Source organism: Grus americana, chromosome 13 (genome assembly GCF_028858705.1).
Source record: "Grus americana isolate bGruAme1 chromosome 13, bGruAme1.mat, whole genome shotgun sequence".
Lineage (NCBI taxonomy): Eukaryota > Metazoa > Chordata > Aves > Gruiformes > Gruidae > Grus > Grus americana.
The window spans coordinates 4,890,744-4,908,033 of record NC_072864.1 but is presented as its reverse complement, the minus strand read 5'-3'; the positions used below and the strand labels follow the sequence as shown (position 1 = coordinate 4,908,033).

Here is a 17,290-nt window from a genome sequence, read left to right as displayed (position 1 = left end):
TTCCTTATACTTTTATGAGTTCTGGGGTTTGGTTCCTATTTTTGTAATGTTTCAACGTGATAGCACTGTCTGTGTTTAATACTTAAACCAATGCTATTCTTTAAAATATTGGTTTTGGCAAGCTCATTTTTGGTTTTAGCTTGCCAGCAGAAAAGACAGATGTTCAGTGTTACACTAAGTTCAGTTTTGTGGTGCAGTAATAATTGCTTTATACTATAACTTTGTGGAGTATAAAGAAAACAATAGGTGGAAGGCTGCACTTTTTTTGATAATGATCACACTGTTGGGAAATTAAACATGTATCATATTCCTTATAGTTTCCTGCCATCCTATCCAAAAACCACTATCTGCTGTAAGAAATATGATTTTAATTCTTTTCTCTAATGGCTTTTGCCACATCAGTATTTTCCTGTGTGGAATAATGACTTTGCCCCGTGCCACTGCATGTGAAGGGCTATAAATATATGTTTAAACAATTCTTAATTTATTTCCTTTTTAAAAAACCCAGAGATCTGTATTTTCATTCATCTAAGTGTTTCATGAAGTCATTACTGCTGGAAAATAGGATCAACCTGTTTATTTCATTAGGTGATAAATAACTAAAATGTTTGGTATAAGCAGATCTTGGAACAGGTTATTGTTGTAATGCAGTTTAGGCTTCGGTAATTCCATACCTTGCAGTATAACTAGATCAGAACTCTGACTTTCAATGTTTCTTCTTTATGCCTCTTTCACTGGTACAGGAGTGCTATCGAATGGCTCATTTGCATTATTCTGTGCCCTGTAAAATGAATTTATTATGCAGCTTCTCTAAATAGGCTAACCAGTTGTAATCTCATTCCAGTGGTGTATGGGTTTCAGCAAAATATGATTACTTTTTTGTAATGCCTAAAAATAAACAAAAAAATAACCTTGGAGCCCAACCTGTCCTCTTGTCTGAGGAGTCTTATTTGTTAAATGGTGTTATTAATCATGATGGGTGTGTATTTACTTGTTAAATAGTTGAGTAATTTAAAATATTACTTACCTTGAGCACCAGTAACACATTTTGGCCTCTGTTATTAATCATTAAAATACTTAATGAACCAGGATGATAGTTATTGCCTGGATTACAAAAATCTGAACAATGTTGAGATACGTCTATGTAGATGAAACAGTAACTTGGTCCTGCACTCTGAGCCATATGGGTACAAGCCATCTTGAGTCTGTAAGCCATCATCTATCGGCAAATCCTGAGTCTCAGCTAATAAGCTCTGTGGAGAGGGAAGGTTAAGCTTGGGCTCTGCGCTCTAAGATGTCTGCCACTTGTGAGCAGGGTTGGTTCCCATCTGGTCAGAAAGGGCATAGATTTAGCAATGCATGAGGGTTTGCATCTGTGTTTGTATTTCATAAAGATTAATCCTGACTCTGTTTGCAAAAGCTGCTTAACATTGTTGTAGCTAAATGGAGGCAGTATCTCTGTCGATGTCAAATTTTTCAGCTCTTTGTGTGTTAATTTTTAGAATGATTGTGATCCATCGGTATGACAAAACCTTAAAAAGGAAAAGTGGAATTTTAGAAAGCATTAGGCACTATGCTTTGGGCTTAAGGAAATATTATTATTAGTTACCAGACCCTGGAGAACACTCATCTGGAATTCCTTGTGTACTTTGCACATGTGCAAACTTAAGCAGGCACAATGAAAGGTTACTGAGGTGATCAAAGGAATGTATCCTTTTGGGAGGAGATTGAAAGAGCTGGGTTTGTCTAGCCTAACAAATTGAAGAGTTAGAGAGGAGAAAGGTTAATTAAGTTATGAGACAAGACTTGTACGAGAATAAACGGCTGTAAATTGACCATGAACAAATTTATTCTGGAAGCTACGAAAGGACCATCAGAATAAGTGTCCAGAATCGCACAATGCGGGAAGAATTACTTGTGAACGGGATCAAGTGATCTGGCCAGAAGACTGTATGTTGTGCCTGCTTGTGATTCCAGAGGTGGTTCGTTCCAGGCCTACAGAAGGCTTTTCTGGGTTCCCAAGTCAAGGAACTCTAGCTCAAGTTCTGATGCATGGAAGATGTGTTACTACAAGTTTATCAAAAAACTTAATTTTAGGGTGCAGTTCCATGGCAGCTTAACCAGATTAAGTGTAGACTGTGATGGTCTTGCACCCAACCGTGTTTTTCTAGCTATGCTATTCTGTGGGCACTGGCTTTCACAGAGCTACCTGATGACTTGATTCAGGGAGCAGATATGTCTGGAAGAAGAGCAGAAAGTGGTTGGCTTCCAGGCAGGTCAATGCCTGGGGAGAGAGGAGTTGTCACAACTCTGGCTTCAAATGGGGATGCCATTGAAGTGCTCCTATACTTTCTAATACACTTCTATTCTTCTTCTTCACCCTAAGGAGCGTGGGCTCCAGAGTCACTTTGTGCTCTGAATGCACCCTGGGGTCATACCTTAACAAACTGATAGTGCTTCTTCCAGAGATTTTGATTTTTGAGAAGTGTCTTGTCTGTTCAGACGCTAGTGTTGGCAAATTGCTTCTTCAATAACTTGACAAGATTTCCAGTGCCATGGAAAATTTTAGTGAATATGTGATAAAATTCTTATAATAAACATACATTCACAAGGAAAGTGCTCATAAAAAGAAAGCTCCTCTGCTAGATAGCCTCACAAAAGAGTTTGTCAGATTTTGTTTCCAGTTAATGGATGCCTACTGCAGTCACACCGCTTAGTGACAGGAGAAGTGAATTCATTTGAGCCAATAAAGTAATTCTAATTTGCATTTTCATAGCCCACCCTTCACTACTCCAAGTGTGACTTTCACTTTTAGGACAAAGCTATGCAGTAAATGGATATGTAGGCCCTTTAAAAGGATATTTATCATCCTTGAAGAATCTTAGTGCCAAATCTTAATAGCATTTCTTACAAAAATGACTTGAATTCACTATCAGATTTAGTGGTAGAGCTGTAGAGATTGTGAATACTCTTTTTCTGAACCTCTTTCCTGATAAAATGAAGAGAGGTTAAAGCCTAAAACAGTGAAAACTTTCCCTTCAAAATGAAAATATTGAATAAAAAATTGCCCAAGTAGCAGTGCTCTAGAAATCAAATTAATGGAAAAGAACTGTGTGTTTTATTTAATTTAGTCACTTTCATAGGTAAACAATTCAACATACCTTTATGCAATGTTAAAATACCTTTGTTAATTATGTCAGTCAGAGGATAAGTTATTCAGGCTTTTGATTTTTTTTTTTCCCCTGTTCCAACTGATGTTAAAAAAAATACAGAAGACGAGGAGAACTTCATGTCCAGTCCTTATGTGATTTGATGAAACAATTGCCTCAGGACCTGCTGACGCTCTAATTGGAGTCTGCATAATGCAGAATCAGAACCTTACTTAAAGCAGTGTGTTCTCTGTTCTGTTTAAGTATCCCTCTGTTAATTTCATTTAAATAACTCCCTCATTTAAATATCTTGAGTAAAAAAATGAAAATCAATAAATAGTTCCTACTGACTTCAGTGAGGGCAGGATTTCATCATCTCTCTGCAAATCATTGTGACTGTGTGCTGCTTATTACTTATCTTCTCTGATGGCTTCCTCCCCATCCATTTTTGTGGGTCTAGTGTTGCAGCACCTGAAGATAGAAAAGGTTTTAAGATTCAAAGATCTGGATCTGCATGATAAAAATATTTTTGTCATGTGCAATTTAATTCAGTGTTGGCAGTTCTCATTATTCTGATTACTTTTTTCCTCTCAGTTCTCAGCTCTTAGGATCACCGTATTTTATATGAAAATCTGAAGTTTTCATATGCAAAAAGCAAATTTCTAGTTCTCATGCTTCCAGAGAAAAGCTCAGAAGCATAAATTTTCAGTACTCGCTTCCAAGGCAATGAGTTGAATAAAAAAAGAAATCCCAAAACCATACTTCCAAAGAAACCCAACCTAAAACTCCAAACAAAAAAAACCCAACCAAACCTCTCATTTCTTAGCAAGTGGCTCAAATTTTGAACTTTTGAGATTTACTATTATGAAAAATGAGTGTGATCTCTATTTTAGCTCTTCTTTTGTGGGGTTTTATGTTGGTTTGTTTGCATTTCAAATTACTCTCTTGAAGTCAAAGGCAGACTGTGGTCCTACAGGATCCTGCCCTATGAAATGGGACTTGTTTGCATTGATTTGCTGTAAAATTCATGTCTGGGCAGATGGTTTTCACAGGTGTTTGCATTTACATTTCTGCTTAAATAAAGCCTTGCACAAGGACGAATTTCACATCATAAGAATGTGTGCAAAATGCAATTAATCCTCTGAAGCTCGTATTTTTGTGGTAGAAAGTTGATCTCGTACAGGTAGGGCTAATGAAGATATGAGTGGTTACAGTAAAAGGTGAGAAAATTAATTTCCAGAGTGAGGAGCTGGTCAATCAAACCTGAATGGAATTGCTTCATATGCTGAAACTGGGCGAGTCAAAAAGGATGTAAAGATTTTGAAATTCTGTGGAAGGTCACTTCAGAGACTGATTTTTCAGTCTCCAACAGAGGAGGTAGAAGCCACCTAGTTTTTGAGATGTGGTAATACCCAAAGGTACTTTAACATAAAGGACTTTATTAATTTCCTCTGCAGCATGGTATAAAATTGCCATCCTCTTTTGCTTTCCGATCCATGTTCTATGTGAGCAGCTTTCAGTGCAAATGTTGAGGTCAGTCAAGGTCATCAGCATGTGTGTGCTGTATTATTAACTAAAAAAAAAAAAAGGTGTTTCATAGGCTTGATCAGAAGTATAGTTCTAGCCCAGTGACCAAACTTGCACAGGAGCTATTTGAACTAGTGACATTTACTTACAGTGACTGGTAATAAATTTGGAAAGACAAATTGTTAGGATATTAAAAATGAGTCTTCACTCTGTACATTTCTGAAAAGCAGTAGGTTATGAAAAACTTTGATTCTGCTTGACAGCGAATATAGGATCTGTAGGTCTGAGTAGTCACGACTCCCTGGTTTGCTTTTCAGACTTCTACCCCTTTGGATTTTCATGAACAAATGATGTTTGCTGCATAATTGTCATATTCTTTCCAAGAATGCAGCTTTGTTCTTAGTGATGAGTGAAGGATCCTTTTGTACTAATTGCCCAGTACATACTTGACTAGATGTGTGAACAATATTTATATATTCTGAATTCTACATGTATGATATTTAAATATTTATCTTCAGTGTATTTAGCTGAGGTCTTTAGACGGCTATCAGCCCATAAACCCTTTTGTTATATCCAAAAATATGAAATCTACATGGTGCTTAAATTCAGAATGTATTCTGCTTTGAAGAATATTCTCTTTGCCTTCAAGACAAATCTGCTTGGCTTATTTTTTCAAGGTATTTTTAAGGACTGTTTTTCCCCAAAGTGAAGAACCTCAACAGAAATTATTTTAATGAGGTAGGCATTTAGTTCAACAGAAGAAGTTTCTTCGTGAGAAAAATAAATTAAAAGAATAATTGTGCTTTTAAAAGATAATTAATTAAAAACTCTTGGTGGGGTGACAAATCTAACATCTTGTCTGACATGTGGAGAAGAAGAAAATGCCTGGAATTGCACAAGTAGAATAAAATGTTCCATTTCACAGCAAGGCCGAGCCTGAGTCTTGTAATTATTTCAAAGGGAGTAAAGGTCATTTTCTATTTGCTACATCCGTATTATGTGAGGCTTCTGTACCAGGCTTACAGAAGTTAACTTATGACCTATTTAGATTGCCCAGATTTCAAAGTCAACTTACACCATCACAAATCTGATAAAGTAGACATATTTCCCTCTCTAAGTACTGACATAGATGATGTCCAAAGCAGGCTTTTTATTTATAGCTCCATAAGTCAAGAGTTTCAACTTTAAGATGCCAGTAGCTAGGAGATCAGAACATGATTTGCGTCTTACTTGCTGTGTTAATACTTTAGAGGAAGAGTTGTTTGTAGTTAAGTTTCAACATATATTGCTTGGGTTATTTTTCTCGTGTGGACTTGTTATATAACTTTACTTCAGTTGTTGCTTGTATCTTGATCGGAAGAATTTTCCTTCTGCTGTGATTGCGTTTTTATGCATATTCATTCAGTAACACCATGAGTCAGAAAGGTACTTTAAAAATGCACCTGTGCCCACAGAAAATATGTGCAGAAAATGCATGTCTATCTGTGCATGTGACCATTTAAATGCATATCAGGCTTTTTTTTTATAATCAGTAATCAAGGTTTATGCACAGTTTTGAGGGCAGGCTCTGAGTATGTCAGTTCATATTTGCAGATGTCTTATGCTGGAAGATTGAAGGGTGACACCTCCAATTCTCAACCCCTATAGAGTCCAGAATCTCCAATAAAATCAAGATACCAACAATTGATGCCAACAATTGATTGAGGGATTAGGCACTGTGTCTTTAAGCCTTGGTAAGAAAGGCAGCAGTTATGTGGACAGACAGAAGTGAATAGTAGTCAAATGTATTGCACCTCGCTTGGTGTATTACTTCAAGTTTTCCTCTTTCTTGGTGAATCCTTCAAAGGGACAAACATAGAGCAGGTCAGGATGGAAGGCGAAGGTGTCCATCTGCTGCATTTGATTACCACCAGCTTAATTGTCATGAAATATCCTGGCTGTTTCTCACAGTCTGCTAGCACTTCTAGCCAAGCTTTTATAGCAAATGTCAGTGACATGAAACAAATGATCCAGCAGTTGGTTTCAGTAAGAACTAATGCCAACCAGGTGGGGTATTGTTGCCTTTGGGTTTTATATATGGGATCATGTAAAACTTACAGTGAGTGTGAGGTGTGTGAAGGGAAAGAGCGGATAATGTATTGCTCTGATTTAGTGGATGGACTGTGAGTGATGGTTAAGAAGGAAACATGCAATGTTAAAATTTTGCAGGACATGTCTCTAGGATCAGTGTACCTGGATGATAATGTGGTAGAGTTAGAACTGAGAAACATGTGAGATGCTGCTACTGGGTTGAGAGAGTGAGAGTGTGGTTTGTCACCCGAGCTGGCGAAAGAGAAAGGGGCCTTTAGCATTTGCCTATAGGGGGAGAAATTACCCTTGCTTTATAGCTGAAGAGCTTTATTTGCAAAATTGTAATTGCACGTTGAGGATGTCTTGAGCAAATAGACCCATTTGTGCATGGCTGCTTGAAATTTAGAGTGAATGTTGTTCAGAACCGCTGTGTTTGCTTGACCATTTTCTTCTTGGTCACTACGTGTGCCCTCTCCCCTTGATTTTTCTTCGTCTGCCCAACGAGCAGCAATTGGCCATAACAACTTTGAGATCAGAGTACTCCATGCATGAGCTGAAAGTCATGTTTTGAAAAACACCTTTGGAGGTTCTGAAGCAGAAAATAATTTTGAAAATGCAGTTACATATATACAGGTTGAAAAATACAGATTTGGCTTTTCCTACTTTTGAACTTGCCTCCTTCTGCCTCTCTCTTTAACCTTTTAAACTTTTTAGTAATTTTTTTCTTGCTGCCTTTTTCTCGGATGTTCTTATCCCCATGCTCTCATTTAAAAGCTGCCAAGAAAAATAGCCTTTCAGGTTGTTGCCTCTATTCAGGGATAGAACCACAAACATTCATAGACTGAGATTAGCATTGTACCTATTTTCAAACAATTTTATTTTGCTTTTAAACTTCTTCCTTTGCTAAGGTGTTCCTGTGGTGACAGGGACCTTTGACCACGTACTAAGTGACACAAACTGTATTCAACTTTAACCTTCAGATCCACCTCCATTGGTGCACACATTCCATTTTCAGTCTTCCCTTGGTGTAAACAAGCTTTTGATTACACAGAAAATGGACAAACTGTGGCTCAGAAAGGGGAGGGGAAGGCAACAGTTTACATTTATTAGCAAAAAAGTTCTTTTTATAAAGGAAACTTCTGTCCTGAAACTTTACCTTTAAATAAAAATTTCCTTTGGTAACTTGGTGATCGACTTTCTGAAACTAGGTTTGCAGATCCTAATTTATAAATTGTTTAAATAAATTTTAAAGTGCTTAATTTAAGCATATATTTAAGCCTAGCTGTATTCACATGTGACTTTAGGAGCAACGTTACATCTTATTTTTTCACAAAGACCAATAACACCCTTTATTGATAATCTGGACTGAATTTAACCTTGAAAGCTACTGTTTTGTAATTTCCATACTAGTTCACATATAGAAAAGGAAACACCTTACACACCACACACACAAAAAATCTTTAGCAAGATTTGAAAGGGAAGTGTGATGTGATGGATATTTTGGTTTATGAACATGGACCCCAATGTTTTGTTTTATGAGCACTGAGCCTAAATCCAGTGTCATTCCCAGAAGACAACATGATGGATGAATGAGTGGATGTTAAAAGTCCTTTCCTTTTTTATTTTTTCTCCTCAGGTTCTGCTGCTTGCATGTGCAGAAGATTTAGAATGTGTCCCTGGATTCCAGCAAAAGGTTTTTTATATTGAACGGCCATTTGAATTCACAGAGGACCAGCCAGTTCTGAACCGTATGTTATTGTCATATGTTACTATTGTGCAGAAATCAGAGGTGCTTATGTATTCATACCACTCCTGTCATTTATCAGAAAGCTTTTTTTGTACATAGGATTTTCAATATTGCCATGAGTCTGTCTGGGTTCCCCTGCATTAATCCTATATCTCTACAGACTCAACTCTGTTCCATGTATTAGAGGTGGCAAAATACTATATATAAGCATTTAGGACAATATGAATATTGTGAAACTTAGAATCATCCACTCTTTTTAAAAAATAAATTTACTCTGAATTTTTTTTATAGCCTTTCCTATAATCTCAGAAATCAGGGCTTGCCTATCAATGTTTCACTATTAATTCATCTCTGCAACTAAGATTTAGAAGCTTATATCTTGGAAGTTTAATTCAAATTTGATGGCAAACTGTTATTATGTGTGTCATAGAATTGGGATGTTCAATAATACTTCCAATGATCAGGTGTCACATTGTAAAATCCAGTCTGGCACTGTATACTCAAAGCGTTAAACTGAAGGAGATTCAACTGTCTTTCAGTCCTGCTGTTAGTTCATTCAAGTACTTTAGTGAGCAAATGTTTCAACTTGTTCATTCAGTTCTGTGGCTTTCAGACTTCAAGACTGTCAGACTAAGGTAGTACCTTATCCAATGGTCAATGATGTTGAAGACTTAAAAAAAGATACTAAGTGCTGCCATTTTCATAACTTCCAAACACGCCAGCTTTTTTACATGTGCTACATATTAATAATAGTTTCTTTGTCATGCTTGGTTGCTTGGTGTTAAACCAGGAATACTTCGAGGTATGCAGCATGAGACAATAGTGCTTGGCATCTACATACAATATCTAGATCGTAGAACGGGATACATAGTGATAGTTTGGTGAGACCAAGAAATGCAAAGCACTATTACTCATTAAATGCACGTTTCTTATCTCAGTTTCCTCCAGATATTATTACCACATACTGATATATTTTCACTGTTATGGATGTTTGTATGAAGGTGTACTGTGCACATTTATGTTAAAATAATACTAACTTTTCAAAATGAAATGTCAAAATTAGTTTCCAGAGTCTATTGATGTGACTCTAAGTTTAAGTCATTCAGCCTTTAAGAGGTGCAAAAATAAACCTTTAAGACAATATTTTTAGTCTAAGCATTTTGAGTGAGTGAGTCTGAGTTACGTTTTCAGAGGAAACTTAGATCAGAAGTAGTAATGCTATTCAGAGATGTGAGATTATTATTCAGTTTAGAAGAGAGAGTTCAAACTTCTAATTTCTCTAGGCAATTCTGTTTTCTTTTACGTTCTTATTTTAAACAGTTGATAAACATTTCATTCCTACATGGCTAAAAGTAGAAATTAATAGAATATAGGAAGTATAATAGATTTAGTAAGCATGCAAATTTGAAGACCTATGTAAAGAAAAGCAAAATTATCAAGTTAGACTTAAGCTGAATAAAAACAACCTTTGTTGTATTCTTTGGCTGCTTCTGAACTTTGAGGCTGTAGCAGGAGATCTGGCCAGATCTCCTGCTGATTTGTGCTTGTCCTCCCAAGTGCCTTAAAGACGAGTTGGTTAAGCCAAAGTTGACTGGGCTGCTCTGTGGTGACCCAGCAAATTGCACTGGGGTGCAACTAGCACAATAATTAAGATGCCATCATTAATGCAAGGAGGAGTGAAGAGCAGGAGAAGATTTAGAAATGCCTGGAAACAATCCTTGGAATTAAATTATTTTAATAAGCAGACACTAAATTGGCCTAATATGTAATGTTCGACAAAGGCAGACTGTCGATGCATGATTTGAGTTAATTCAATCATTCGTAAACAGTATGTCCTTCACGCAGCAGCATTAAACCTCTGCGCAGTTTCTTCATTTTAGCTGTCAACAGAATTGATATTTTTAATTGTCTGTTTGAATACACTTTGCATGCTCTTGCATCTTTTTATACCCATTACCCAAGAGCGGTGTAATTTAGCAGTTGCATTGCAATGTGAGGCTTACCAGGGCTATGTAAATTAATAGAGGGAATATGCAAAGCAGGTCTATAGCAGTGATTGCTTTTGTAGTCCTCGATAAGCCGAGGAGCTCCTTAATTCTTTTCTGAAGTGCAATAAAACAGTCTTTTTCTTTTTTTTATTTTTCAATTTAAACAAGGACCTACTGTACGTTTCATTGCTAGTATCTCTCTTGTAATTAAATATAGGTTATGGCTCATTCTTATGTATTTATTACTTCTAAATATGGCAATGTTAATTATATTTTACGTTTACTGATGGCAAGAGGGAAGAGAAGCCCAAACTGAGGGTACAGAATTTTATCTTATTTCTTATTCTGACTTGTACCAATTCTTATCAAAGCCTGCTTATAAGTTGGCCATAACAATTACATCAGTCCAGTTTGTATGCATGCCCTACTTCACATTAGTTTCACTGAAATTCAGTTGTTATTTCTTTGGTTTTTTCTCATTGTGCTCAGACTGAACTGCTTTTTTTATTATTTTTATTTACCATTGCATCTCACTTAACAGGAACTTCTGGAATTGAACCATTTTATTTTCCTGTGTCATCTATTTTTCCAAATTTTTACATTTTTCTCTTCAGACCCCTTTTATCTCATAATAACTTGTGTTTTCTATGACCACAAACAAAATCAGGCATTGCTCTCCTGCTTGTGGTGTGCCCAGTTCTTTCCCCTGAGTGCAGTTTTCCTAAACCAGATGTTCCCTTGATGTAGTGGGAGAGGATTCATAGTGCCACTTTCTGGAAATACTAGATGGTCTGTCCACATAACTACTGCTTTAACAAGAAATGGCATTACTGGATTTTTCTTCCTTATACCTTTTTTAGTTTAGACCTAGGACCATCTTCTGCAATCAAATAGAGAAGATCATAAAGATTGCTACATTCTTGATAAGGTGATAATTGACAGCATTTAATTACAGGTTTTACACCTTTTTAAAAGATTTGTGGCTGTGAAATACTTCCCCATCAGCAAGCTTGCCTTTGGTAAGGCTGACAGGTCACTGGTAGTGACAATGCTCCATCATGCCAAGCTGATAGAAAGTTCCTAATCAGACTCATCAAACGTGGAAATGTAATTGTGTTCCATTAATCATGTTTATACTTAACATACATGACTCTTGGCTTTTGGGGGTATTTTTAATTGACAATGAATCAAATAACGCACTTGAAAAATTGAGGCAATTAACATAAAGGCGTTAGGTGATGTGTTGTGCATACTAAACTGGGGAATACGTTGCCAGTGATTTAAATGTCAAAACAAAGGAAATTTTGACCCTTACTTGAAAAGCTTTAATTTGGATGTTAATTAATGGCTGACCTCTTCTGTCTCTTACGTGATAGATTGCATGTTTCAGAACTTGGGCTGCTTCAAGATCAGGGCTTTGTCTGTCTGCATTTGGGTACTTTTTGTTATTCTGTGGATTTTAACAAAGACTTTTCAACCATATTGAAAATCTTTGTTTAATCATATGATGGGAAATATATTAGACTGCTTATCATTAATGCTTAAAGGCAGTTCTTCTGTTGTCTAGCAAAGCGGTAGCCTCCAACAAGATTTCCTTTGTTCAAATTGAATAATGCCTGTGGAAAGATCAGAGAAGACTATTCCTACTATGACAATATCATGTGTACATGGATCACAGCACTCATCACGTTCACATCAAAGCATTTCCTACTGATTCTCAATTGCTGCCATAAGAGATTTGTGATTTATCACATCTTCCCACTGATTACCATGCCATTTGACTGTACAGGTGACCTCTTTCCGTGACTGTTTCATGCTATCAATAGTACTGCTATTACTCTTGTTTATTCTGATCCATACGGTGTGTGTGATAACACACACTTGATTCATCTCCCCTTGCTTTGCTTTCTGCAGCTTGTATAAAGCCAATGTGGCAGTCTAATTCAACATACTAGAACATACCAAACCCTCTGTGGAGCTTTAACATGAGGTTTATATGTCAGTGTTAACTCTTCATGCTGAATATTGCAGGTTTTAGGTAACTGGAACTATAGGTGGAAGTTGTAGTTTGCAAAAACATGTTTGTGAGGTAAGATTTTTTTGGCTTAGTAATTTCTTGCATGGAAAACTGTCTAGACTTTGGGGTAATAGCTAGATAATCATGGATTTTTCACCTGTTCAGGTGTACATATCTGTAGTGCATTCTTGTTGAAACATAGTTGTGGCTTTTCAAAATAAAGAAGTCTCTAATGCAATTCTATAAACATCTTAAAATTACTTTCATTTCACATAAATTACTATGTTAAGAAATGTACTTGTTAGAAAACATTGAAAAATGAGTTGGCTCCTGTGTTGGGCATGTGGTAGCAGGTTCTACAGAAATGTCTGTCAACTTTTTTTACCTAGAGAGCAGAATGCTTTTTATACTCTAAAATATACGTTAACGTGCACATACCCATGTATACGACTTGAATACTAGAGCTTCAGTTCTGACACTTGGATGCATGATTAAGAGCAGGCATCTGTGACTCTGTTACACCGTGTGGGCAGAAATATTGGTCAGGATTTGAAGCTAAACATTTGGGATATCTCTTAATCACACTATTCCCATTTAAATGGCTGTATGAAGCCAAACTCATGTTATGAAAATTCCAGAAAATATCTGGCGGTATGCAAAATGGTTGCAAAATTGTGGAAGTAATTTTTAAAGTGGGAGACTGGGAACTTTACAACATGTTCAGGGAGGCAGAGTGAGGAGGATCTTCAAAGGGAAGATCCTTTTGCACTTAAATACCTGAGGCATTCCTTTTTAATTGAAGTTTGATGCCAAACTCTTGTAGAGAGGGAGAAAGCTTTCTGTGTGTGTATTGCAAATATGTACTGTGACTAAGCGACATAGAATACCTCGGATATCTCTGAATAGATGTATGCATATTGATGTTGCAAGATAACAGAGTATCATATCATCTGTTAAACTGCTTTTGCACATGATTAAAGCAAAGCAAAATAGGAAAAAATAGTTCTTGAGTACCAGGTGGTCAGACACTTGTCTTCCAAACAGTGCATGTCAGCTTATTAACAGGACCTAAGGGGAAATGAGTTTAAAATAGACTGTTTGATTTTTATGCATATACATTTAATTAAGCTACCTTTTGCAAAGGTAGGACATTGTTCACTCTAATGTGAAAGAATTATTTGGTCTCTGAAAAACATCTTCAGGACTAAGTCAAAGCCTGTCAGGGATGTAGTCGGCTCTTGTAGAGTAATGGAAGGAAAGCCATATGTGTTGGTGAAACCTCCTCTTGACATTATTATTCCAAGGTGGAGGAAATGAAGATTTAAACTCAAAGTATCTTGTCTGTTTTGTTGAAGAGCTGTGCAACCCTGGTTTAAAAAAAAAAAGGTGGGTGCAGATCTTTATAATGACAGAGAAGGCTCTGTTAATGGGTTGGTCTGGATTTAGGAAGGTAAAAGTAGCAGATTACTTGGTTTGAGATTTGATTTGTTTCTGGAGACTGTTTTTGCAAATTCATGTAGCCTTTGGTTGGCTGAAGCATGCCAACTGTTCTTCTAATAGTCTAAATCAATGACCAGCTGCTCAGTATTAGCAGGATGGGGCTGTCGCTCAGTGCAGTGCAAACCTTCTGTTAATGATGTCCCCAGGTGATTCAATGGAAGACTTCTCTGTTAGTTTCCAGTTGGCAATTCCAAACAAGAAATCAGATTAACTAAGATATTACTCCCTAATTGATTAACAATGCAGGCCAAGAAGCAGACTCGTTCTCCGCAGGTGTACAAACATCTTGAAAGGCCAAACTCTGTCTTTTAGGAAAATGTAGGTTGCTCAGCTTTGGACAAACTCAGCAAGCAAATAGTCTGTCAATAATTGCTTATGGCTGACAAAATTTGACAGGGTCATCTTCCTGAGGAAATGAGGGGAAGGGGCATATGACTTCTGGTTATAGTTTAGAGCTGGGGTCATGCTGAAGTGGCTACCACATCAGCCCAGCTTTGCCAGGAGGAAGCTGTTCCTATCTGACAAACAGATGCAACACAAATTACTACCTGCTGAGATGTTAATGCATTTCTGTAGTACGTAGCTTTGTATTTTCAGAGATGCGTTTCTGACAGAACGTTTAATTTGAGGATCTTAGGAAAGCACCATTCAAAAGAATCATGGCTAGCCAACCTTTTCCATTACATTTCAAAGCACAGGGTGGACATTTAGCAAGAATTAATGGGAGTATGTGAGGTTAAATCTTCCTTTAAACATAGACTCTCATTTAAGTTAATGATATCTTAAAGCATGCAAGTATTCTTGAAAATAATTGTAGATGTAGTTCATAATTAATTCTTAGCTTTTAGGATTTCTCTCTGCTAATCCAAATCAAATTATAACTTTTGTAATATAATTATGCTTATGCTTCAACTCAGTTTTTCTTTCCCTTTGCTTATTTAAAGCATTCTTTCCTGGACACAACGATGTGTCTGTATGCATCAGCTATTGTCTGATTTAATGGACACATCTCCTTTTTACACAGCTTTCTTGTGGCATGTGATCTCTCAGTCTTGCTTTGAGAATAAGTAACACTGGCAGTAAACTCATGAAGTCTTTCAGAAATTTATTAGATTGAATGCTTTTTTTCTAGCTAGAGGCTAGTGTTCCTGACTTTGTCTTATATCTCTGTTCAGCTTATCCACCCTAACCCTTTCCTCTAGAGAAGGGAAAGAAAAAGTAACTTTTTATGGATTGATTCTGAAAACCCTGGTTGCTTTAGAATGACTTTGTGCATATTGGTATGCCTTGTACTTACTGCTTTTTCTTGGGCAGACAAGTGAAGCTGAAGAAAGTATGGAGTAAGTGCATGTCATGTCCTGTGATGTGAATATTAACTAAAATGTTTGTGTTGTGTTTTTTTAATCCCTGAAAAAAATCAACCCTGGTGAGTGGCAGGATTTGCTGAAAAAAGAAATTGGCTAATGAAAGCCTACCTGAAAGGGATTATCTTTAACAAAAATCTGAAATTCCTTTACCGAGGAATTCTTTTTAAACAAGGTGAAAATAAAATTGGGAGCCCTGGGAAGGCCTAAAAGACGATGCTAATGGTGATCTGGGATGTTGCTTTTTAGACAGGACCTCTGCTTCCAATACTAGCTTTGATTTGTTTGCTTTCTCTAAAAAAAAAAAAAGGCAGGGAGGGGAGAAAAGAAAATCAGTGCAACCTTTTCTGTCTCAGCTGTGGAGAGAACTGAAGCAGAACTGAGGGGCCTTAAAGAAAGCAGCAAAATGGAGGCAATACTGTCGCAGCTTACAGGTAGCAGACATCAAAAAAGAAATTCAACACTGCAGCTGTAGCCAGTGCTGGTGTATCTTTGACACTTTTGAAACACTTCCTAGCAAGTACCAGAACTTAAATGCAGGTTAGACTGAATTAAATGATAATCTAATTCATGCACAGGGCCCTTGTGCATCTGGGAACTTAGGTTTATTTTACTGAAGGGCAGATTGCAGATCTCTTCTATCCCTTGTCAACAGTGGTGTGAACACTTTGGGTAGACTTAGGTTTTTGTATAAACCAAATTGTCCTGTCTTGCAATTTTTGCCAAAATACTGAAAAGCAGGTTATAGAAAATGAGTGCATCTTTAATTTTCATTTTATTTATATTATATTCTGTATCTACAATATATTTCTATTCTTTACTAGCTATACTGATAAGAAACATTGTTTTTGTAAATGCATTTAGGCACATGGGTTTTGTTTACCTTCTTTTGTGTGGCAGTGAACTAGCGGCAACAGAAAATGTGCTCTGATTTTCTAGAAAACCAAATTGCCTGGTTACAAGTGGACTCCTGCGGACTTTATTTAGCTAGAATTTTAATTACAGTGCCAGCTCTCAACTCCTACAATAAAACAGTAGGGAGACCATGATAATTTGACCTTTATAAAACAGTAATACCAACCTATACAAAAATATAACTTCAAATGTAAAGAATAAATACAGTGGGAGGCAGAATTCAAGGAATTATGAAAATAAAGTGTGCATATAATATTTTTACTTTTGGAAAAAAAACCCAAAAATATGCTAGTGTGGACACCAAAGTTACGTTGGTGTGTTTGGTTCCCTGTGTCCATCTTCTGGTTCTCATATAAAAGTGCTGCATATTTGGCAGAAGAACCTCTTCATGGTTTTATCATGCCTCAGGGAAACCAGTCCTGCTGCGAAGCTTAGAATAAAAGATACTAAACAAACCATATGGAAAATGTTGATGTACAATAAACAGCCTGTTTCTTTGCCAGAAGAGTCAATTCAGGAAACTTCAGGTGCCTACTCGCTCCCTCTGAATTTCTTCTTATCACTCTTCTCTCCCTTGCTGTATTCCCTGGAGGGGGAACTATTCACGACAGTCAGCTGTTGTGTCTTGCACCCTGGACTGAGTGCTCCTTTCTCCCGCCCGTAGTGACGAAAGAGCGAGGTGGGGCTGAAGAGGAGGGAGTAGGACGGTCTATGCCCAAGTTGCATGGGAAGGCCAATGCTACAGTACTGTTGGAACATGAAATGGATAACAGTACTGGCTCCAGCTGTACAAAGCACTATAAACGGTCATAAATATGAACACAATTTGGGTTATTTCTGTCTAAAATAGTCCCTGTGTCGTGGTGTGGCAGCTCACAGTACTTTGTAGTTCTGTCATCATGGAAAGGTGATTAAGAGTGTGCTACAAGTCTTCCATTGTCTTTAATATCATTCAAAGTACAGTTTAATCAACTTTGCCCCTTTTTTTGTGAAACTGAAGCTGTAAACATAAG

The 17,290-nt window shown here is 36.9% G+C and overlaps 1 protein-coding gene across 2 annotated transcripts in view; it reads left to right on the top strand.

The window, feature by feature from the left end:
• Positions 1 to 17,290, top strand: part of CDH13 (cadherin 13) — a 500,702-nt gene that overhangs the window by 84,812 nt on the left and 398,600 nt on the right. For both annotated transcript variants that reach the window (XM_054840727.1, XM_054840726.1), the window contains exon 2: positions 8,383 to 8,494. In XM_054840727.1, the coding sequence (XP_054696702.1) occupies positions 8,383 to 8,494 (112 nt within the window). The remainder of the gene's footprint in view (positions 1 to 8,382; positions 8,495 to 17,290) is intronic.